The 24,687-nt window shown below is 40.6% G+C and overlaps 7 protein-coding genes across 7 annotated transcripts; 3 read left to right on the top strand and 4 right to left on the bottom strand. All coding sequences in view use genetic code 12, as the record gives it.

Annotated features, from left to right (window-relative positions):
- Positions 1–1,484: 1,484 nt before the first annotated feature.
- On the bottom strand, positions 1,485–2,891 carry DASC09_047850 (uncharacterized protein; the record flags this gene model as incomplete). Its single annotated transcript, XM_064998384.1, has 1 exon — positions 1,485–2,891. The coding sequence occupies one exon, from the start codon at positions 2,889–2,891 to the stop codon at positions 1,485–1,487; it is 1,407 nt and encodes a 468-aa protein (XP_064854456.1).
- Positions 2,892–3,348: 457 nt separating this feature from the next.
- ART10 (Art10p) lies at positions 3,349–4,791 on the bottom strand (the record flags this gene model as incomplete). Its single annotated transcript, XM_064998383.1, has 1 exon — positions 3,349–4,791. One exon carries the CDS (start codon positions 4,789–4,791, stop codon positions 3,349–3,351), a length of 1,443 nt encoding a protein of 480 aa, XP_064854455.1.
- Positions 4,792–5,922: 1,131 nt separating this feature from the next.
- Positions 5,923–7,410, top strand: GIT1 (Git1p; the record flags this gene model as incomplete). The annotated part of the gene is made up of 1 exon (XM_064998382.1): positions 5,923–7,410. The coding sequence occupies one exon, from the start codon at positions 5,923–5,925 to the stop codon at positions 7,408–7,410; it is 1,488 nt and encodes a 495-aa protein (XP_064854454.1).
- Positions 7,411–7,717: 307 nt separating this feature from the next.
- UNG1 (uracil-DNA glycosylase) lies at positions 7,718–8,674 on the bottom strand (the record flags this gene model as incomplete). The annotated part of the gene is made up of 1 exon (XM_064998381.1): positions 7,718–8,674. One exon carries the CDS (start codon positions 8,672–8,674, stop codon positions 7,718–7,720), a length of 957 nt encoding a protein of 318 aa, XP_064854453.1.
- A 277-nt stretch (positions 8,675–8,951) lies between these two features.
- DASC09_047810 (signal peptidase complex subunit 1) lies at positions 8,952–9,266 on the top strand (the record flags this gene model as incomplete). The annotated part of the gene is made up of 1 exon (XM_064998380.1): positions 8,952–9,266. The coding sequence occupies one exon, from the start codon at positions 8,952–8,954 to the stop codon at positions 9,264–9,266; it is 315 nt and encodes a 104-aa protein (XP_064854452.1).
- On the top strand, positions 9,267–10,991 carry XKS1 (xylulokinase; the record flags this gene model as incomplete). Its single annotated transcript, XM_064998379.1, has 1 exon — positions 9,267–10,991. The coding sequence occupies one exon, from the start codon at positions 9,267–9,269 to the stop codon at positions 10,989–10,991; it is 1,725 nt and encodes a 574-aa protein (XP_064854451.1).
- A 492-nt stretch (positions 10,992–11,483) lies between these two features.
- On the bottom strand, positions 11,484–14,435 carry DASC09_047790 (leucine-rich repeat domain-containing protein; the record flags this gene model as incomplete). Its single annotated transcript, XM_064998378.1, has 1 exon — positions 11,484–14,435. The coding sequence occupies one exon, from the start codon at positions 14,433–14,435 to the stop codon at positions 11,484–11,486; it is 2,952 nt and encodes a 983-aa protein (XP_064854450.1).
- Between the last annotated feature and the right edge of the window lie 10,252 nt (positions 14,436–24,687).

Raw genomic sequence — 24,687 nt, 5'->3', positions numbered from 1 at the left:
GCTAGTAACCAACTGAGAGAATTAAAACCAAGAAAGAAAGGAAAGAAGTGGGGAAAAAATGACGCTGATGATGATGATAAAGACAAAATGGCGGAGGGTGGAGACAGGGGGTCCGGTATACGCAAAGTTTGATAAGAAATCTTTCTATAACTCTTAACGGCAAAAACCGTCGAAAAAGGGGGACCCCAGACAAAGAGCTGAGTCCGCCTGCTGCGCATTTTATTCCTTCCCTGCCTGCCCTCCAAAACAATAGCAATATTCAAACAAACTATTAAATCAACAAAAATGGCAGCAAATCTGGCAGCAAATCTGGCAGTGGTGCTGACGGGGATAATTGATACAGAGAGGGGGTATGCTCGTCTTGACTATTTCATGATATAATAACACTAGTGTGGTTTGGCTTAATAGTATCCAAGACAAACAGCCTACTTGGGAAAAGCACACTTCATACCATAAATTTTAGATCATCTTATTGTGGATTTTCTTCATTTAAATCTAAATATTCTGATATTAAAAAAAAAAACAAAAAAAAACAGAAATGTCTTTCCACTCCATGCACTAAACTATTATTATTTCAACATGCCAACCTGCCTAGCTTTCCTTCCAACTTCCACGATCTCAGAATCATAATGGAGTTTTCTTTCTCCCTTCACGCTGATTACTACACTCCATCCATCACCACAATGTAGTTTGCTTGATTCTCTTATTTTTTTTTTTTTTTTTTTTGGTGACTTCATCGGAGATATGGCTTATTTCAAATTAGTTTACTTTGGCGTGCAGCTTAAGATTTGGGAATGTATTTGTCTTTGACGGTACTATTACGATAGTGTTTTTTTTTTTGTTTTTTTGTTTTTTTAGTAACGGTACCTATGTGCCAAAAACTGATAAAGTACCTATGTGCCATAAACTGATAAAACAAACACTAGGGGGACGAAAAAAAAAGATAACATCAAATTATGCCTATCCCCCGGAGAGCACATTTCTTTTTGACGCTCCACCAAATGAATATCTTGAGGAGATCGACTGATCAAAAGATACGTTTTAACCCGTGGTGGTGAACCGGGTGGAACTATTGGCGTGATTAACTAATTAATGACGGCCCGTATCCCACAACTAACTCAGTTTGACGAAGATACCGTACCACTCCTTGGTTTAGTGGGAGTATAATATTGCCTGTCCGATATCGATAAGAATAAATGCTTGAAATTGTTTCTAAATTCGTTGTTAATTTTTAGCTCGTGATCCGAGACCTACAAACCTGGGCTAGTGAAAGTAACCATGGGGGTGGTATAATTGATTATTTACCCATTTCACAGCACATTGCACTCCCTGGAAGCTACCTTGAAATACTGTATATTTATTTCCCCGTTGCTCAATTATATTAGGGGGTTATAATATAACCTTCTACTGCTCAAATATACTGGGACTAGATCATATCTCACTGGTCAAATCCCTATTGTGGACACTCCCATAATATAGCATTGTCACCACTTTTGATGTTGGATATTCCCACCTTTTTTTTCCCAGCCGCTAGCTAGCATCACCACCGGAGACATACAGACTAATTCTAGTTCTCGACCATTAGGAGAACGAATCGTCAATGCTATATAGAGCTCGTGTTTGATGCATAATCCTTTGTAACTACACAGACGATGGTGTGTGGTGATTATTCCATCGTAACATTCTGGCAATAACGTGAATGATAAGAAAGTATTTTTTTCCTCTTGGGTTGTCTCTGTGAAATATCCAGGAGGTTTATCAGCCAAGTGCTCGGGTGATTTCTCAGCCAAGTATTCAGGAGGTCTTTCTGGCCAAGAATCAAGGTTTTCCAGCAACAGAGAGTCCAAACTTTTCCCTGTCCCAAAGAACGGAATTTCAATGTTTTTCAGGGTTCCTAATAGTGGAAAATCCTCTCTGGGGATCAGTTGGAAATCCCTGCAAAGATCAAGAATTTGATTTAATCGTTTATTCACAACTTTGGTATGATACGCGATGACCCCTGTGGATTGGCCGTACCCCACGGTTTGCCGTACTTGAATATTCATCCTAGTGAGAGTGATACGGGTTGATCCTGCTTCTATCATTGATTGAAGGGCATGGTACGACATTGGAATGATGATTTTAAGATCCAAACACCGGTGAAGTCTGGCCTTCATGGGGATAAACCGATACTTTGTATGCTCTTCCACCTGAGTCAAATGAGAGTTCTCGATATACGGTTTGAACACCGCAGTGAGGGATAATGGTACCAGGGTGGCTCTTGGAGTAAGAACCCGTTTGAGAAGTCCGGCATCATTGATGGCGAGTTTAGAAGGATTACCATGGCTGATGTTTCCTATTGGGATTTTTTTCTTGGAATAAACCAATAACAATGGATCATATGATAGACTGGTATAGTGTGGTTGGAACCGGAAACTATTGTAAGTGATGAGGTTTGGCCTGTAGAACCCTGGGCGGTGCACCACTGCGACGATGGAATACCTCACCAGGGCGAAATGCGAGAGTTTCGGTGGTTTACAGTGCAATGAGGGAGGGTAGAATTCTGAAGAATCGGGTAATTGAAATGAAAATGGATAGCTGTAGTCGCCTTGTGGCAAGGTGTAATCTATGGTACTCCCGCCACCGGTGGTGTCCCTGTTGGCAGGATCCTTGAGGAAAAGGAGCTGTTTATCAGGAAACACATGCTTTTGGGATTCCAAGAAAACTGTTTTAACACGGTTTGAATCATTACCTCGCTTATAATCTATCTCAATCACTCCTTGAAGCAAAACTTCAATACTAGTAACTTGTATGTCTTCTACCACGCTCAACGTGGCAACACCAACGATGATATCATTGTTGGTGTAAGGTCCGTTGTGGTTGGCAAGAGAAATGACAACATTCAGCTTCATCTCTCTCTTTTTTTTTTTTTTTAATTATTATCTATTTTTAAAATTCAAGCTCAAATTCTTTACTTTTTTATCGTCTATTATGATATATTAAAAAGCAGACAAATTTTTTGGATTTTGGCCCGTTTATGTACACCGCTAAGATCCGTATACGCTATCAAAAACCCAGGAAAATGTCACAAGGCACCAAAAAAATTATGATGATGTAATTTAACGAATTCTTCTAGATTAGGATTTATCAATAACCAAAAATGAAGATTACAGGTATTAAGCCGTCGGGGTACAACCCAATTTTCTAGCTTTTCGTCAAAAAAAAAAAAAACATTCAAAATTTAACTGTTCCACATGTATTCGTCTATTGAATTATATTCACACATAATATATAATCTAGTGCTCTCTGAAACCCCCCACTATTAGTCATCATTATTATTATGACTAATAGCGGCATAAATACCGAAGATCACTGAGCTGAGTAATTAGGTAATTCATCTTCAGTATATTGTGGTGCCGTGTCTTGAATCGATAGCTCTCCTGGTTGGATATCCTGAGTATATTGCGGCACATCTTCAGGCACCGCATTGGTGGACTCATCTCGTAGAATTACTACTGGACAATAACACTTAGCGCTACTATTTTTTTTGCCTAAGGTGGTTGACAAATCAAGCCTCACTGATAAAGTGTAATCGTTCTGAATGTTACAACACACAAACAGCTGAGGGGTCCTGGGGATTTTCGCGTTGAACCATTCGGGAAACAACGACATGCCATAACAGTGTTCCGTAATACGGTTCCCCCACTTATCGGTGATTTTTTTTGCAATTGGAACACTGGATATTGGCATTCGATCGAAATCGGTATCCAAATTTAATGTGTGATTGAGGGTTGTATCTTGTATCGCGAATTCATTCACCGCGCCCTTTTGCACCGTCGTGGAGAAAGTTATCAATTCTTGCAAAGAGACTCGAAGACGGGTGATGACAATTTGTTCAGGAGGAGTGTTGTTGTGAGTGGTAGATCTTTTCTTTTTAGAATTGAACGCCTCATCATCATCATTATTAAGGAGTTTTCGGATTTCTTTGGGCAGAATCAATGATATAAGTTTGATATCTAAAAGATCCGGGAGAGGGGTGTCTACTGGAAGAAGACGATTGGTGGTACCTTCATTAAAAGTCCTGGAGATAAAAGGTTTAAATTGACAAACCGCGACAAATGGTAAGCTGATTGTTGATGAACTAAGAAGTCGTTTAACAAACGTGGTAGCTGGAGGTGCAGTGCTTTGGAACCCTATTTTACAGTCAACCGTTTCGGAATTTCTCATAATATGAGATCGCTTACCGTCATAAATATGACTCAAGGAGAATGACAACCAGGAATTCTTCGGTGAAAAAAACAATGGATGCGATGCTCGTAGATTGAGCTTGTAGAATGCATGCTTGTGGATAACCGCGACCAACTGGTAAGTGACCCTGGCAAAGTCTTCGAATAATCCATAGTAGAAAGTTGGAGGAATAGTTGCTGGGGCATCGATGGTGTTGTGATATATGAACCCGCACCTACCTGTGAAGCTATTGGCGATACATTCGATGGGGGTGGTAGACGATGGGAATTGAAGGGAAAATGGGTAACTGTATGTCCCATTGCCCAAGGTGTAGTGGGAAGACTTCAACTCCAGGAACTGTTCGGGGAATACTCTCACCAGACGCTTGACTAGAACATGTGAACGGTATGATTTGCCTGGGCCCTGGGAATTGCTGATTCTGGTTTCTGATATTCCTAGAAGCTCGATGGTGATTTCGTTCAAGTCGATTCTGTCGTTAACCTGGAGGGTGATGTGGCCACTGATAGTGTCTCCATTAGTGAATACTGGTTGTTGTTGGTCAACGTGTATTGTGAGATTGGGCATGCTTGGCAGATCTATGGATATATTCCAGTAGGAAGTGTTGTAAGTACAAGAGATAAACAAAAATAAAGAACAGGAAAAACCGCGACCGCCGTGACATCCCAGCCTTGTGTGCTGTCTAAAAGTAACCCGCACATACAATATTTTATAAAAGAAAAAAGAAGAAAATTTTTATTTACTTATTACATATATTAGAGAGACAGACTTACTTTTACTTATTTTATACTACTATCTTTTACTATTGAATCTATACAAAGATCTATTTGAATACAATTTACAATCAACACGTTTGTATAATTTATAAGCACTTCGCAGAGCTTACCCTACTCAAAAGATAGTTGTCCGGATTACACAGCTCACTTGGCTGTTGTCACGTGATTATCACACATTGGTACATAATCTTGCATATACATATCACGTTTCAGTAACGTTTTCGCCAAAAACAGTCAAGAACCAACGAACAATAGTGGTTATAATTACTTACCGGAGATCTTGTGACATTATATATTGTTGTTGATTACGGGTGATAACCCACGGATATGTGCTGATCTTTTTCCCAGAGCGAGAAGACGCAAACTAATCCTACATCTGTTCAGCAGGAATGTATTCCCAGCACCAAATGAATTGGGACACACGACTATACACGGATAATCATCACTGGATGATTTTAGTGCAGAGAACGTCGCCGAGCCAGTTCACACGACCCTTGCCCTGATCCTTAAGAACCCATGATTCACCGTATCCAGACATCTCTTGGGAATACTTCCCAATGGAGGATGAATATCAGGAATACTTACCACATAACCTCTTATTGCAACCTATAACACCACGTTTTGGACGGTCAACTACCGTTCATTTACAAAAACGAATCAAAAGTCGGTGACAGGCCGAGCGCCACGTGGGGGAAAGGAAGAGAGAAAGAAAAAATCTGCAATAGCCCTGCTTCCCCACGTGCAAGCGGCTTGGAAATACATGCAAAAACCCCTTGATGCATGCATAATCGCTGATTATCACCACTAGTGGTAATGTTAGGCTTGTATATAATATTGTATATATATATATCTGTGGATGGTCCTTCATTCTCTGCATTTTTGGGACAAGGATTCCTAAGACATTCAACATCCTCACACGACAATGAGCTTGCCTGAGAAAAATCAAGACTACACAAAAGAAATCGCCGACGAACACATCGAGGCCATCAATTCTGATCCTCAAGAACTCGTCTATGATCCGGAGGCCAGAAAAGATCGTTCCAAGACCAGAACTACCTCTGATATCATCACCATCGTTGCTTCTGGGTTTGCTTTGATCAGTGATGGTTACCAGAACAATGTAATGTCCATGTTGAACAAAGTCTATGCTGTCCAATACCCACATTACTACAAATCTGACGTCTCTACTAGAGTCTCCAACGCTTCGCTTGTTGGTACTATTTTGGGGCAAGTTGGTATGGGGTTCTGCTGTGATTACATGGGAAGAAAATGGGCTATTGTCACCGCTACCTTGTTGCTTGTTATTGGTACTATTCTTTGTGCTGCCTCCCATGGTGTCACTGTTGAAGGTATGTTTTGGATGTTGACAGTGTTCCGTGGTATGACTGGGTTAGGGATCGGTTCTGAATATTCTGCTTCCACCGTCAGTGCCAATGAAGCCGCCAATGAATCGGTCAAGCGTCGTGGTGGTGTGTTGGTCTTAGTGACAAACTTGCCATTGTCTCTTGGAGGTCCTTTTGCCCTTATCATCTTTTTAATTGTCTATTCTATTTGTGGTTCCCAACACTTGGATGCTTTATGGAGAACTCTTTTTGCCATTGGTGCCTTCTGGCCATTATCAGTGTTCTATTTCCGTTATAAGATGGCCACTTCTACCCTTTACAAGAAAAATGCCATCAAGAAAAGAGTCCCATACTGGTTGGTGATCAAATATTGTTGGAAACGTTTGCTCGGGGTTTGCCTTTGTTGGTTCCTTTATGATTTCGTCACTTTCCCAAATGGTATCTTCTCTGGTAGTATTATTTCCTCCGTCCTCAAAGATAGTAAAGATTTGAAGAAAATTGCGGAATGGAACCTTCTTCTTGGGATCATTGCCATTCCTGGGGTCATTGTCGGGGCTTACTTGATCGACGTTATCGGTCGTAAATACACCCTTATGCTTGGATTCATGGGATACCTTATCTTTGGTCTTATCATCGGATGTGCTTATGAAAAAATCTCCAAAATTGTGCCATTGTTCATTGTGTTTTACGGGTTGATGAACTCACTTTCCAATATGGGTCCTGGGGATAACTTGGGTGTTGTGGCATCGGAATCCTTTCCTACTGCGGTCCGTGGTACTTGTTACGGTTTTGCTGCTGCCATTGGTAAAGTTGGTGCGGTTGTTGGCACCCAAACTTTCCAGCCAATTCGTGACAAATTGGGGGCCAGATGGACTTTTATCATTGCCGCATTGTGTGGTGTCAGTGGTGTCATTGTTGCTGCTCTTTTTGTTCCACATTTGAAGGAAGATGATTTGTTGGAAAATGATATCAAGTTCAACAATTATTTGATAGAACAAGGATGGCACGGTCATTTGGGTTCTGATGAATCTGAAAGCACAGTGAATGAAGATGAATTATCAAAATGAAATTTTATTTGATATGAAAAAAAAAATGGTTTTGCTTTTTTTCCTTCAATTTAATCTTGGTTCTTTTTATTGTTTTAGATTATCAGATTTTAGTATTATCTTAGATTTGGAATGTTATTTTTTTTCTTCTGTTGTTAATTGTTTCGTTGTTACTTCACTACTTTTTCTTCTATTCTACCATAAAAACAAAAGTAACTATTGTTTTTTCTTTTATTTATTTTTTGCTGCTTTTTATGTCAATATAATGTTAATTTTGAGAAATACACATCATCTAAAATAATCATTATTGTGACCTATATTTGGATATTTAATCTTTAATAGAACACCAATCGATCACTTCCTTCTCCCCATACTTTTCTAAGATCCAATCATTACATTTCTTAAAATGATGACCTTCAAAGAACCCTCTACTGGCACTCAAGGGGCTTGGATGGACACTTGTCAACACCAAATTATTTTTTTTGTTTTTCTTATTGACACTGTCCATATTGATGGTTTTCTTCATCATATTGATGGCAAACGCTCCCCATGCCAAAACTACAATCTCTTGGTCTAACGTGTTGTTCTTATAATCGATCAAGTTTCTAATGAGGGTACTGGTAAATGTCTCCCAGCCTTTTTTATTGTGGGAATTGGCCTTGTGGGCCTCGACTGTCAAGCAAGTATTCAATAATAGCACCCCTTGCTGCGCCCATTGACTCAAGTTCCCGTTTTTTTTGGGGACCACAAACTTAGGATAATCGATCTTGATCCCTTTATAGATATTTGTCAACGATGGCGGTAATTTATTACAAAGCACCAGGAATGCTAATCCGTGGGCCTGGTTAAAATTATGATACGGATCTTGGCCCAAAATAAGCACCTTGACTTTAGCAGGATCAGGGCAGTATTTGGTGAAAGAGTAGATATTTTCCGGGGCAGGAAACACTGTTTTCTTGGCCTGCTGCTGTTGCTGGAGAAACTGTTTAAGTTGAGTGAAATACGGTTTGGTGAGCTCTTCGTAGACTAATGAAAGCCATTCAGGGCTAATATTCTGAGATTCCACCGAAAGTAGTTCTTGTGATTCACTAGGTAGGGACTCTAGCCATTGTGTGTTGTTGAAGGTTGTGTCGTTGTTAGTTGGTTGTTCTTGTTCAACTTTTTTCGATGATGGGACATTCTCTTTATTGGACTGTTGGATGGTATTGCATTCTATTTTCTTTTTGAATAGCCGGTCTATGGTTGTCTGTCTCACTTTCTTTGCAGGTTTCAATACTTTGGACATGATTAACTATCTATATTATAACTTCTACAATTGAAGAAGATACTATTGTCATCAAAAACACGACGCGTAAAAAAAAAAAAATCAAGAAGGAAAATCACGCGTCAGTCACATGGCAGGAGAATCTATTACCCTCCGCTATGTGTCCACGTGGCAATTTTCCCTCTCCGCCGACAACAACAAAGAAAAAGAAGTTTTTGGACCTCTTTATTTTATTTAGACGATGTTCTCATCATTTGTCGCTTAAACTTCCCTCAAACAATTATTCTTCTCGTTCTCCATGTCATTCTCTTTAGCCGACGTAACTGAATACTTCACTGGCACCATCGACTATAAAGGACAAGAATTGGCCACCAGCATCCTCTACAAGCTTCTCAACTTTTTTGCCCTCTCCAGCTTTCTTGTGGGGTTTGTTTATCAAGACATTGTCTATTCTGTGGCAATATTTGGAACAGGATTGGTGGTCATTGCCGTAGTTATTTCTCCGCCTTTCAAGTTTTACAACAAACACAATTTGAAGTTTTTGCCAGTTAAAAACCAGGTATTTTCTGCCGACACCATTTCTGACGTGGTCATCGAACCTATTCAACAATAAATGTCAAAGATCAGTTCCCCAGATAAAATGTTTTTGGGGCTAGATTTGTCGACCCAGCAAATCAAAATCGTCGCAGTCGATGAGCAATTGACCCCGTTATGCTGCTATGCCGTGACCTTTGATGATGATTTACCCTCTTATAACACCACCCACGGGGTTTACAAACAAGAAGCCGGGAGGATAGTTGCTCCGGTGGCAATGTGGTTGGATGCCTTAGACTTGGTGATGACTAGAATGAAAGATGATGGGTTTGATTTCTCCAAAGTGGTAGGAATGTCTGGATCTTGTCAACAACATGGGTCAGTGTACTGGGCCAATGAAGCGGTGGGATTACTACAAAGTTTGGACGGTGACACCACCTCGTTGAAAAATGGTCTCTTTCCTCAAGCGTTTACTCACACGGTTGCCCCAAATTGGCAAGATCATTCCACAGTTGAAGAGTGCAAACAGTTCACTGCCGCAGTGGGTAGTGGTCAAAAGTTGGCGGAACTTACTGGGTCTAAAGCGTATCATAGATTCACAGGTCCTCAGATCACGAAATTTATTAAAGACCATCCAGAAGCTTATGAAAATACTCACAGAATCACTTTAATCTCCAATTTCTTATCGACGGTGCTTTTGGGAAAGTTTTCAAAAATCGACCAAGCCGATGGCTGTGGTATGAATTTGTATGATATCCAAGGTAAATGCTGGAACCCTGATTTATTGGAGGCCACTGTTTTGGGGAAGAAAGAATCAATTACTAAATTAATTGCCAAGCTAGGTGGAGATGTCGAGCCCCTGGGATTCAACTCCATTGGCTTAATTTCTTCATACTTTGTCAACAAATTTGGTTTCAGCCCAAACTGTGGAATTTATCCATTCACTGGAGATAATCTTGCAACTATTCTCTCTTTGCCACTTCTCAAAAATGATTTGCTTGTTAGCTTAGGTACTTCCACCACATTGTTGTTGATTACTGATGTCTACAGAGCAAACGAGAACTACCACATCATGATTCATCCAACCAATCCAAATCTTTATATGTACATGATCTGTTACTCTAATGGAGCGCTTGTTAGAAATGATGTTAGAAACAAGGTTAATAAAAAATACTGTATTGCTGAGGATTCTTGGGATAAATTTTCGGAAATCCTTGATGGAGAAAAATTTGAGGCCAGCAAGGATGGCAATATTGGGATATACTTCCCACAAGGTGAAATCATCCCCAATGTTGACAAACCAGTGATTCTCAAATACAAATTTGACACCACCACTGGTGAGCTTATTGAAAACCTTGGTCCTGACTATAAAAATGTGGAGACTGATGTTAAAGGGATCGTTGAATCACAAGCCCTCAGTGGTCGGATTAGAGTACATGAGCTTCTTAAAAAAGATTGTAATGATAATAATGGTGATTTAAAACCTCATAAGCTTTTCTTTGTTGGTGGATCTAGCAGAAATCAATCAATAATCACCAAATTTAGTGAAATTTTGGGTAATGAATTCCAAGGAGACGGTGGTAAGGGAAACTACAAGAGCTTGGAACCGAACAGCTGTGCATTAGGAGGAGCCTACAAAGCTTGCTGGTCATATTATAGAGAACATGGTGGTAATGGTTGTTTTGAAGATTACTTGGAGAACAAGTTTGACTGGAGTAATTTGAAGGAATTTACAGTGGAATACAAATGGAATACATTCAAGATTGCGGAAGCTGCTTTAAGAAACTTGGAGCGTTTGTTATGATATCTTCCCACTCTCAAGATTCAGTCGTTCTTTCTTTTTTTTTTTCTTGGTGTCGCAGGTATTATTTTTTATGGTTTTCTTTATTTTAGAAATGCAATGCGGTTTTTTTTTTGTTTTTAATTAAAATTGTTAGTGAAGTAATTGCTCTCAAGCGGCTTTAAAGGTATATCTGAATTCGAAGTGTGTTTTTGATTCTGTAATTCTTAGTGATTGGTCTTCAATGTACGTGAAAGTCTAGTGGGCTTAATTTCTTCATTTATCGATTTCAAATTGTTGATAATTGTTCAAAGTTTACTAACTTTGCACTCAATGCACATAAAGCCTTCTACAATTTCTACTGAATCATATTTATTATAAGAATCATCATTTTGTATGGTATGGTAGCATGCACTACCAACAGCACCACTACCAGCAATTGTTTTTTTGTTTATATTAAAAGAGCAATTACCTCCTTAGGTTCAAACTCCTTCAATTAAAACAACGCTTTGTTCATTACCACCCATTACCACTGCCAAATTGTCTCATATATGCCTGCATTATCTCAGTGACATCTACTTGACTATTGCCTCCCATTGAGGGAATGCTGCCACCTCCGCCAAAAATCGCATTTATGGAATCAAGCATAGCAGGATTACCCAAATCATCTCCAAACATGTACCCATTGTCGTCTTCTTCCTCTTGATTGTCCGCGTTCATGTAAACGTCCACGTATCTTGCCAAATCCTCGTACTGTGAAGTATTGGTGAGCTTATTATAACTCAAATCAAGTTGTTTCAAGAAGAAAAATCCCTCGAGATCGGTAGCCACAGTCAATTCGTTATGGTTCAAGAATAACGTCTTCAACGTCTGTAAACGATCCAAGTGTCGGATCTCCTTGAGCTTGTTATGCGATAAATCAAGCAAATCCAACTCATGTAGCCCCCAAATATTCTCGACTTTCGAAATCTGATTTTCCGACAAAAATAACTCCAACAACCGAGAAAAATTGTTGATATTACCTTCGATCTTTTCTAACCGGTTAGCAGCGAGGTCAAGCACCTTCAAGCTTTTCAATAGCCCAATGAATTTCATATTGGTGAGCCCACAATTGGTGGCCTTTAATTTCCAAAGGCTCTTCATCCCGGAGATCTGCGCCACTTGGGACACCTTATTAAATGAAAAATCCAACAGACTCAATTTTGTGAACCTTGTGAGTTTTGGAATTTCCTTGAGCGAGTTCCTCTCAACCGATAACGTTCTAAGTGACTTCAATTCAAGCAAACCACGCATCGATGTAAGTTTGTTGTTCCCAATATCAAGGTTATGCAAGTTATTAAATCTCAGTAGCTTAATGGTGGAGATTATGTTTCCTGATAAGCACAAGAACGTCAAGTTCTCAAAGTGACCATTGATTTCAACCGATTTAATCTCATTTCTTGTTAAATCAAGGTGGGCAAGGTATTTCCAATGAGTGATCTCCGGGAACGTGCCGAGCTGATTCTCAGCAAGGATTAACTTTCTCAAATTATTACACCTATACGCCCATCTAGTATCCATTAGCTTATTGGACCTCATCACAATTGTTTGCAAATTTTCCAATCCAATGAGCGGTTTGCAGACTGTAATAGAATTTGTGCTAAAGCTGAGCTTTGATAATTGTGGCAAGTATCCAATATTCTCAACCATCTCAATGCTGTTATTTGACAAGTTGACCTCTCGTAAGTTTCTCATATGTTCTAAGACTGGCATTGTCAGGATCTCGTTGAATGATACATCGAGAACCTCCAAATTCTGGAATCCGCTGAAGTCTTGTTCGTGGGCGTTGGTGATTGCGTTTCTCGAAAAATTCAAAATCCTGAGAGATGGCAAATTATACAAATTTTCAACGATATCCAATTTGTTTTCTGACAAATTAATTTCCTCCAATGACGGCAAGTTCCCAAGCTGCTTGATTTTCACAATTGAGTTCAGTTCCAATTTAAGCTTCTGCAAGCTTTCAAGACCATCCAAGTTTTCCACTACTGCGATTTTATTTCTTGATAACTTAAGTTGTTTCAAACATTTCAACCTTCCGAGGTTCTGGATTCTCGTGATATCACAATTCGTAACGTCTAAAGCTTTTAAATTAACCAAATGGCCCAATTTCCCTAAAACCAGGATTCTATTTGAAGAAAGATTCAATGATTCAATATTGGCAAGCCCATTGAAACCTTGAATCTTGGTTAACTTGTTCCAAGACAAATTCAATTTCTTCAAGCTCCTTCCTAAAACTTCGAGACCCTTGATAGAGTTTAATCTGTTACTATTTAAATCGAGCTCTTCTATCCCATCGAGATTATTAATATTGCCGATTGCTTCGATTTCATTATGCAGAACATCCAACTTTTTCAACTTTGGCAACCTATTTGAATTATACACAAGTACTGAGATATGACCTCTTTGGATTTCTGCCTCTTCAAGTTCCTGAAAATCTTTCAATTCCATCAAATGATGAACGTGGTTGCCATAGAACTTCAATGTCCTTACTTTTCGTAAACTACTCAATTCTTCTAGATTAATTTCCACATTGTTGCTCTTGATCTGTTTTAAGTTTCGGCAATGCCTCAATACTCCACATTCGTCTATTTTCACATCATAAACCTCAATGTCTTCCAAACTTTCAATCATAATGGTCCCTAAGACACAAATGGTTTCCCAGGCGGTGTGCAATTTCAATTTCTTCAAGCTTGGAAAGTTTTTAGAATGGAAATTTTCTAATCGGATATTGTGTCGGCATTTGATGGAAACCTCCTGCAAATTCGGTGAGGTTGACCAATCGCCACCAACCACATGATTCGTGAAACAATCCAATTCAAGGGTTTTAAGATTGGGTAAAGTCAATTTGGAAAAATCAATGGTGCCATCAGATTCAGTGTCTTTGGTTTTCAACGTGAGATGCTCGATGAATTGCGGGTTGAATCCGAACTGTGGATCAGAAGTTTCCAAAACTAATTTCTTGATCGGCGAATTCAAATGATAGCCAAAATCCACATTCAATGATTCCAATGATGGAAGAGTTTTTACAAACCTCATCACATCGTGCTCTCCGTAAAAATACCCTTCTGCCCGATCGAATCGTAGATTGAATCGTGCTTGGTATTTGAAACTCTTAATATATTTCTTGTAAGGCTTCAAATCATTGATGTCAGTATACTGCATTTCAAAAGTATCCATGACTTGGAATCCTGACAAACTGACATACACACTCCCACCTCCAGGGTTTCTAAGCATCACTTGATTTTCAGTGCTGAGCATTTCACACGGTGGTATTACCAAAACCTCGTGAAAGATAACGGTGTCAAGGCATTGTCTGACCAAAGTGTTTTCAAATACTGCTTCACGAATATTGATCAATTCATCTTTTCCCTCAATGAATCGGAAAATATGAACATAGATCTCCGCTGGAAGATCCGCTAGTTTCGACATACGGAAAAATGATGAAATAAATCTCGTAATTAAATTATCGATTCTCAAAAATAAGTAAATTATCACAATGTTTATATTTTTTTTGTGTCTGCACCACTCACTGATAATACATCGCTCATAACACAATTTGATCTCCGTTGCGGGCGTTCCTGCAGGTTTCCGAGCCGGTCAGCGCGGTTTTTTTAATTATCTATGTACCCTCTGTTCCATTTAAGGAAATTTTCTAGGAAAGTGTGTTATTGTCGACTTCGCGCGATTATGGCTTGTAGTAGGGTAAGTTCTATCCGGTCGGTGGTAGCGGCGGATTCAAGATAATTCTGGATTAATACAAACAATAACTTAATAAAGTTAACAATGTAGTAAAATATAATAATTGAATAATGTCTTATCTCTCTAAAAATAGTAGAGAGATAATAAAAGTAGAATAAGTAAAATAAATAGAAAGTACGAAAATATGGGTTAGAAGTAATGGTGTTGTGGCTATTGACACTCTAGGGTGTGGTTAGCAAAAAGTGTACAAGTACGACTAGTACACTTTTTTATACTTTTACACTATAAAAAAGTGCCTAAATGTGTATTTTTCAAAGAGTCGAATTTTTAGGGACTTTTTCCGAACCCTATTGAAGTACTTTATAGACCTGTAGAATTCTAACATTTTAGCCTTCTATATATAATTATTTAAATCTCTGAAGATCAACCTTCTCCAATATCAGGATAACTCTTATTGGCTGACTAGCCGTACTTATCAATCCTTAGACTCGGATCTTCGTGGGTAACTCCCACCCTCAGGTAGTGCAGTTAAAAGATATTTCACTAGAAAGTAAAAAAATTCTCTTGGGGGTGATTCGAACACCCGATCTGCGGATTATTGCAGGAACTTTACAGTCCGATGCCTTACCAACTTGGCCACCAAGAGGGCAGATAATTGTTGTAGTATGGTTTGAGCTATTGGTTATAGGCAACGATACACGTGCTCATAACCACAAGTTCATAACCATTAGTATATAATTATAGTCGTCGATTATGAAAAGTTTTCAATATATATGATCTCTGGTTCTTCAGAGAGTATTACTAAATCAATCCTAACCCGTGACTAACTACATCTAGTATAGTCGCATCGTAATATAACAATTGGTAGCACCACTAGGTTTTTAGTTTTACAGACTCCACTGATTATAAACTTCTGTTGTCGTTTAATAGCATAGCTTGGTTATCCTAGTGTATGACTGTATTTGGTTTAAGCCCTAGCTCAGACGAAGAAGATAATTATTCAGGCGAAGAAAACGAGATGAGTATGCCGGGTGGACCGTTGGACGATTCTAATCGTCTGTTGCTCATGGAGCTCGTTGAAATGCTTCACGGTAAAGAGAAGGCCGGTCGCGTGTTAGACCCTATGGAGGTCAAGTTTAACGGAAAGCCGTTTAGTACAGGGATGCTTGCCCGCACTCCCATGGCATTGCATGACTTCTTCCAGTATGCAGAACACCAGATGCCACTTAATTGGAATGACAAGTATAAGATGAGTTTTATCGTGAGAAACGTGGCTCAAGATACTTTTAGAAGTTTTTCTTCTTTTTCTGACTCCTTGCCGTCAGATATCTCTTATAGAGCCTTTAAGGCTCAAGTGCTTGCGCACTTTTCTAGAGTTGATATGGTTGACATTTTGGAAAGAACATTGTGGACAATTGCGCAAAAAGGAAAAGCGCTTCTGTCCCACGTTGCTGAGTTTCAAGCGAATGTTGTGTACATTCCAGATTGGTCAGAACGTTCAAAAATTAATCGTTTTATCGATTCCTTGGACCCGCGTTTGCAGAAGCACATTGCAGATGCAGGACGCATTTATGAGAAATTAGATGATGTGATTTCTCATGCACTTAGTATTAATGATCTTACTGAAAGAACCATCCATACTCTGACTATCCCTATGCCGTCTACGTTTTCGCCTATGGATAGAGGTGGTCCGATGCCAATGGAATTGGATGCTTTGCAATCAGTACCAAGTTCTCGGGGAAACTCATATCCTCGCAAGTCTAGTGGTAAGATTGCCGCCCTCTGCAAGAAATTTAATCTCACCCAGGAGGAGGTGAGGCTGTTGCTTATTCTTGGAAATTGTTTCCAGTGTAAAGGACACGGACATCAGAGCATGGACTGCCCTCGCCGTGGTGGTGGTGGGTCTGGTGCTCGTTTGGCTCACCTTATGGATTGCGTCCAAGAGGAGGACCATGCAGTTCCATATGAGGATGTTGTTGCTTTCAAGGTTCCTGTTACTATGGGACCTGCTGGGTTTGTTACCAAAGCTCTTATTGACTCTGGGGCGAGTTACAGTTTTGTGAATCCGTCGATTTTGCCTAAGCTCGGTTATGATAGTGCCGATCTTACTAGGATTAGCCCAAGAACAATCAAGACTGCAACTAATCAGTATGATGCGGTAGACAGGTATGTGATTATCCCTGTTACATTTAACCATACTGTTGTGAAGATCCGTTGTTATGTGCACCCGATTGTTTCACCTACTGTTATTGTGGGGCTTCCATTCATTAGAGAATATGCCCATCTTATTGATTTTGCTAATCTTACTGTGGGAGATGTGGGGGTGGACGATTTGGATGAGAAATCTATTGAAAGTATTAGTGCTATGGCTGCTCTTAGCCTGGATCCTGTTGAGATAGACGATCCTAGATTAGAGAAATTGTTGTTTGATTATGCGGATATTTTTGCGGAGAAGCTTGGGATTAATCAAGTTGTTGAGTCTCGGGGGGCAGATAATATCAGGCTTGAACCGATGTCGGAAGAAGTTCCAACGACCCCGTATATTCCGAAGGTTAAGATTGCTCTTTTGCATGAGGTTAGAAATCATATTAGGCGTATGGTTGATTCTAAACTTATTCAACCCTCTAACTCGCCTTATTCTTCACCTTTTCTAGTTGTCAAGAAGAAGACTGGGGAGATTCGTTTGGTTATTGATTTTCGTCAAATCAACCTTTTATTGAAAAGGTTTAATCAGAATCTTCCCAGTTACGATGAATTGATCCAGATCTTTCTGGCCAATAAGGTGTTCTCAACCGTGGATTTAACGGAAGGCTTTCATCAACTTACCCTCGATGAGAATTCTAGTAGATTCACGGCTTTTGAGTTTGAAGGGCTCAAGTACGAGTACTTGAGATTACCCTTCGGACTCACATCAGCCCCTTCACACCTACAATCATACTTAGCCAAGAAAATATCACACCTTTCAACTGCCCGTAATTATGTTGATGATGTTCTCTTGGCGTCGCCAAACAGGGAAGAGCATTTGGGTTTGCTCAAGCAGTTTTTTGATGTGTGTCGGGAGAACAAGTTGTTTTTGAAAAGGCTGAAATGCAGTTTTATGAGCTCTAAGGTTCGCTTTCTTGGTTGGGAAATTGGTCCGGATGGAGTTGAAATCCCTGATGATACTAGGGAAGTAATTCGGAAATTGAAGACCCCTGTGAATGCCAAGGAGTTGCAGAAAACTCTTGGATTCACGAATTATTTCCGTCATTTCGTTGCCAGCTATTCGGACTTAGTGGTTGAACTTTACCAATTTGTCTCCAAAAATCTCGAATGGGATATGGAGACAGTTTCCAAAAGGTTCGCTTCTTTGAAGCAAGCCTTGTTGGAAACCAAGGTACTAAGTGTTCCACTTTCGACCGATCCCGCTACTGTATTTGTAATTGAGTCTGATGCTTCAGGAATTGCAATTGGGGGGGTATTGAAACAGTTAATCCCTGGGTCCGATGAGCTGCAAATTGTTGGTTATTACCTGCGGAGCCTTTCAATCCACGAAAAGAATTATCCAATTAGAGATAAAGAACTTTTAGCCGTTGTCTACTTATTAGACAAGACGGCCCATTTGATATTTGGTCATAGAATTGTGGTAAAGACTGATCACCAATCCTTGTCTGTGTTGCTTAAAGGAAATAAGGAAGCTGAAAATGACAGGGTTAAAAGATGGATTACTAAACTCGCTGAGTTTGATATTGTGTTAGAATATGTCAAGGGTACAACAAATGAGTTAGCTGATTACCTCTCTCGTTATGTGGGGGCTTTGGAATCGGTAATCCCTGCAGTTAATTTAACTGAAGCAGAAATCAAGGCTTCGATTGAATCGGATGAGTATTTTGCGGAGATTAGTAACAGTTTAAGGTTAATTGAGGACAAGGATAATAAAGCAAGTGATAATGCCAGCGATGTCGCAGAAACGAGAATTGATGAAGAAGATGTTAATGGTGATAGACTCGATGTGAGTCAGGGTATTTTGAAGAATTTTAAATTGATTGATGGTAAATTGTTTGGACGTACCAATCAATCTCCGTGGCGCCGGGTCGTCGGGGCGCTGCGGGCCCGTAGGTTAATTGAGTATGAGCATGGCAGAATGCATGCCGGGATAACTCAATTATACCTCGGGTTGTCTTCTAAGTTTTATATGCGAAACCTTATGAAGATCGTCACTGCAGTAGTTGGTGGATGCGATACTTGTTTGAGAACAAAAATACGCCAACACCATTCCCATCCTATTATGGCTGTTGATCCTCCAGGATTCACTTTCCAAAGAATTCTGATTGATATGATTACTGGATTACCGGAATGTGGAGGATGTGATGCTATCCTTACCGTTGTTGATGATTTTTCGAAATTTTCTATTTTTATTGGATGCAACAAGCAGATTGATACAATGGGTGTTGCTAAGGTGTTGTTCCATAATGTATTTGCGTATTATGGTATTCCGTGTTTTATTCGTTCTGATCGTGATATTCGTTGGGCTAATAGCATTGCCAAGGATATTTCGAAGATTATGGGATTTAAGTATCATCTCACGGCTGCTAACAACCCTCGTGGAAATGGTGTGGCAGAAGCCGCTAACAAGAAGGTAGTACAGCTCCTTCGTACTTTTGTTTCTGAAAATAAAGGTGATTGGTTGAGTTATTTGGCTGTGGCTCAGACTGCTATCAATTCATCTATTCATTCGGCTACCGGTATTTCGCCTTTCCAAGCGGTTTTTGGTCGCCAACCGTTGCTTCAATTGTCTGAACCTCAAGTTGTTGATATTGCTCATCACCTGATTAGTGAGTGGGGGAAGAGATTGAGGGCAATTCATTGGGCCGTTTCAGAACAATTATCCCTGTATCAGCACCGGATGAATATAAGTGCCAATGCAGGAGCAAGCTTTGATGATTATACAGTTGGTCAGTACGTGCTTGTGCATCGCGAAGCGTACACGAATAGTACTCGATACAAAAAAGTGACTGATGTGTATTTTGGCCCTTTTAAAGTAGTCAAGGTTATTAACAAGAATAGTTTTGAAATTGATTTACCGATATTAAACCTTAAATCAAGGGTGATTAATGCGAGGTTTTTACGTCCTTATTCGGTGCCTGAAGCTGCTTTTATTGATCTTCCCCGGACTGTTAATGAATTTAAAGCTAGAGCTTCTGAGGTTAATGGTATTTTAGGATATGATCCTGACACTAGGTCTTTTGATGTTACCTTTCGGATGGCTCGTCCTGGTCATTGCTTTACGGTCCCGGTTGATGTTTTTGTGGATAGTGTTCCACTGGGTTTACAGAAGAACCTCTATGAGTCCATTAAGGACTTCTATGGTTCTTCTAGTATTCCTATCTGTAGAAAACCGTTGTTGGGTCGTTCCTTTCAAAGTTTGAATAGAAGATCTTGACGGGGGGAATTGTTGTAGTATGGTTTGAGCTATTGGTTATAGGCAACGATACACGTGCTCATAACCACAAGTTCATAACCATTAGTATATAATTATAGTCGTCGATTATGAAAAGTTTTCAATATATATGATCTCTGGTTCTTCAGAGAGTATTACTAAATCAATCCTAACCCGTGACTAACTACATCTAGTATAGTCGCATCGTAATATAACAATAATGTGTGTTATATTATTGGATCATGGTTGGGTTGAGTCCTGGTTACCAACGGTATGGTACCATACGAGACCATGATCTGCATTACCTCATCGAGGTATTACCTTATGTCCCACAGCTTATCTCTTATCCTTGTCGTACCTCCTTATGTTTTAGTCTTTTATTCCGAGAACGGGTCCAACACCCCATTATTAGTTTCAATCATTTTATTTATTTAAGGATTCAACATTCCTCTTATTTTCACCTTTATTTAGTTTAGAAAAGGATCATCTTTGTGATCACCTAATTTGAATCTTCTTGGTCGAGAACAATCATCGACAAGAAGCAGAGTGTAACATTTGGTAGCACCACTAGGTTTAAAATGAATAACGCGGAACGCGAAAAGTTGTTGTTGAACAACATGCCGGTCTACGACGGATCCGACGACCTATCATTGATTCTCTCTTGGATGGATCACTTTAAGATTATTATGCCCAAACTATCCGGATCCCGAGAGGAAAAACTCCTTTTGATTTCGGTGAAACTCCGGGGGGATGCGATGACCTGGTATGCGAAGTTTTTAGCCACGGCTGATGAAAAGTCAACCGATTCCGATCTCAGTGACATGCTCACCAGTTTCAGAGCCTACTTTTTACCTGCAAACTTCCAACAGATGCTTCTCAATCAACTCGCAGAATTGTCCCAAACCACGTCCGTCAACGCCTACAATCGGAGCTTCGACCGTTTGGTTAATCAATTAGACAGCCCAAACCCCGCCCATCTCTTGGCCACCTACGTACAGGGGCTCAAGAGAGACATGAGAATTCATGTTGTCGCTAAGGAGCCCCGCGGTTTTATGGAGGCTCAACGTTATGCTGACATCCTCGATATGGCTTCGTTCGGCGCGCCCTTGGCGATGAAGGTTTTTGCTGGTACTCGGACCCAACCATCATACCGATCAAGCATGAGGGAGACCCCTCCGAAGAGGACCCGTATCAACGCATTGCCTCAATCCCAAGGACCTAGGGGTCCAAGGGGCCCAAGAAGGGTTTTGCGCTGCTACTTATGTCAGGAGGAAGGACACATGGTCCATAAGTGCTCAAAACTTCGTGATGCTCAAGCCGCTATTAAATCCGCAGACTTAAGGGACGAAGAACCTTTCCAAGATATTGCCATGGTTGAAGGGCCAAAAAATTGGTAAGCCGACACAACCCAGAGCCCGTTGTGTTGGCTAGTATTACCACTACTGCTGACCCTCTCAATCTACCACTCATTACTATGAATGTTAAGGTAGGTTCAATCAATGTAACCGCCCTATTAGACTGTGGTGCAACTGCTAATTACATTAAAAAGAGCACCATGGAAAAGTTGGGACTACAAGAAATTCCGTTGAAAAGAAGTCGTCGAGTGTTTGACGCCTTTGGAAAGCCACATGAACGGTTGGCTTATTGGTCCAATGTTGACATGTGTATATCACGCAATACATGTCAGATCGATTACAACTTCAGAGGGTTCGTCACCCAGAACGTAGACCAGGAAGTCATTTTAGGACTCCCTTTTTTCATACAATTTTATCAGGAATTGTTACCATTGTTTCAAGAAATTAAAGAGAACAAAAATCAAACCAATAACCTGCTTACTCTAAATCTCCTATCAGCTGAGGAGACTAACCGGCTCTTAAAGAGTAAGTCAACTGATTGTTATTTGGCTTTGGTCAAAATGGTCGCGGATGACCACGTGACTAACGAATAAGAAAGAGTTCGAACTACAAAAGAAGAAGAGATTTTTAAACAATATGCAGATGTTTTTCAATTGAAGTTACCAGAAGGAGGATCTAACTTCACCGGAGTCAAACACGAGATACATGTATTGAGCGACTCCAAGGCACCATTCAAAGCTCCATACCGACTCTCACCTCAAGATCGAGCCGAGCTCAAGACGCAGATTAATGAACTACTCCGGCAAAAGTTAATATTTCCGGTTGCGTCTCCTTATGGCGCCCCAGTGCTTTTTGTTAAGAAGAAGGACGGAACGAAACGGCTCTGTGTGGATTACCGAGGCTTAAATGAGATAACTATCAAGTCAAGATTTCCACTACCAAGAATAGATGACCTACTCGACCTCATCAAGAACGCCAAAATATTTTCCAAGCTTGATTTGGTTTCCGGTTATCATCAAATCGCCATCAGCCCAGCTGATCGGCACAAAACCGCCATGGTCACGCCGTTTGGCCAATACGGTTGGAATTGCATGCCGTTTGGCCTCACGAATGCTCCTGCCACGTTCCAACTGGCTATGAATGAATTACTTTTACCGCTTGAAGAATTTTGCGTCGTCTACTTAGACGACGTATTGATTTTCAGCACAAGTGAGGCCGAGCATCGTAAGCATATCGATGCTGTGATATCTACCCTCCAAAAAGCTGGTTTAATTATTAGCAAACGCAAATCAGAATTCTTTTTGGCTAAAGTCTCGTTCCTTGGTTACCAGATCGATGCCGCCGGTGTTCATGTGGAGCCTGGGAAAATTGAAGCTATCCAACGATTTACGGTATCCACCCCAGAAGAAGCTCATTCTTTTATAGGATTAGCCAGTTATTACCGCCGTTTTATTGAGCACTTTGCCGAATTAGCCCGCCCTGTCCATCAATATGTCAACGGGAAGATAGAATACAGTGACCGTAAAGAATGCGGTTGGCGAGTTAAAGCGGAAATTGATTTCTGCTCCGGTCCTTATGAATTTCGACAGTACCAAGCCACTCCGAGTCACAACCGACGCCTCTGGTTTTACTTTAGGCGCCGTGTTGGAACATGTGGCCCCGAATGGAAAAACAGAGGGCGTGGTGGCCTACTTTTCGAAGGGCCTTATCGGGGCCCAACTTAGGTACCCAGTCAGAGAGAAGGAACTTCTAGCCATCATTGAGTCATTGAAGAAGTGGCGTCACTACCTCGTCGCTCCATTTGAAGTGGTAACTGACCATCATTCCCTCACCTACCTCAATTCCTCCAAGAATGAAGGCAATCAAAGATTGCTCAGATGGCAAGATTTCATTGCAGACTTTAACTTTACGGTGAAATACCGTCCCGGAGTTACCAATAAAGCTGCTGATGCTTTATCGCGAATGAAAATCAATGCCATGATTATTGATTCGGTTGGTGAAGACGAATACAAGGCTGATGCTTATTTTTCCGAAGTGTGGAAGGTCCTTGACGGGGAATTAGAGTGTCCGAAAGAACTAAAATCCATTATTCAACGGTATCAGTTCGCTGAGTTGGCAGGACGCCGACAAATCATTTACCAAATGACTCCGATGGACAAACCCCGGCTTTGTGTGCCTGGAGGGAAAACCAGATACCGGTTATTGCAAGGCGTCCACACGGCCGAGGCTGCGCTTCATATGGGTACGACCAAGATGCTATATCAGTTACAGGAGAGTGGGTTCTACTGGCCTAAGATGCTTAAGACTATTGCCCTGTTTGTCAAGAAGTGTGATATTTGTACGAAGGTAAAACCCACGAATAGACGCCCGGAAGGAATGCTACAAACCCCAACGATTCCTGCCCAGAGATGGTCTAACCTTACTATGGATTTTATAACAGGTTTTACTCCGAGTCGCGGATTCGATTCAATATTCGTGGTGGTGGATAGACTTACCAAAAGAGCAGTGTTCGTGCCTCATAAGAAAACCGATGATGCCGAAGCGGTTGCTAATTTATTTATGGATTATGTTGTCCGAGACCATGGCCTTCCAATGTCCATCATTTCTGATCGAGACCCACTCTTCATCAGTCACATGTGGAAGACCCTTACCAAAATGTTAGGTGTTTCCCAGGATCTCTCGACCACTGGCCACCCCGAGACAGATGGCCAGACCGAACGACTCAACAGGGTATTGGTTCAATTGATGAGAACGTTGGCTGCTTCTCACGCGACTGAATGGTCTAAGTACTTGGGCATGGCACAGTTTGCCTACAACTCTCAGTACCAACTGGCTATTAGGACGACGCCGTTTTTTGCTGATTTGGGATATCATCCAAGATATTGGCAAATCATTCATGATATTCCATTGGCCACCGCGATTGGTGATGACTCTATGATTGGGGGGTACGAATTTGTTCATCGGCAAGAAAGGATCTTGGAATCAATTCAAGTACAATTAGCCGATACTCAAAAGGAGACAACAGCGAAGGTGAATAGAAAACGCTCCGATGTGGAGTATAAGGAAGGAGAATATGTGTTATTACACCGCCACGCGTTCAGAACAGCCCGAAGTAGCAAGCAAAAGTTCTTACCGCCATTCCAAGGTCCGTATAAAATCGTCAAGGTACTAAATAACACTGCCTTCCAAATCCAAGTCTCAAGCAGGA

This window comes from Saccharomycopsis crataegensis (assembly GCF_037102585.1).
Source record: "Saccharomycopsis crataegensis DNA, jcf7180000000085, whole genome shotgun sequence".
Lineage (NCBI taxonomy): Eukaryota > Fungi > Ascomycota > Saccharomycetes > Ascoideales > Saccharomycopsidaceae > Saccharomycopsis > Saccharomycopsis crataegensis.
The sequence above is the reverse complement of the archived record's forward strand: the minus strand, read 5'-3'. Positions and strand labels throughout refer to the sequence as shown.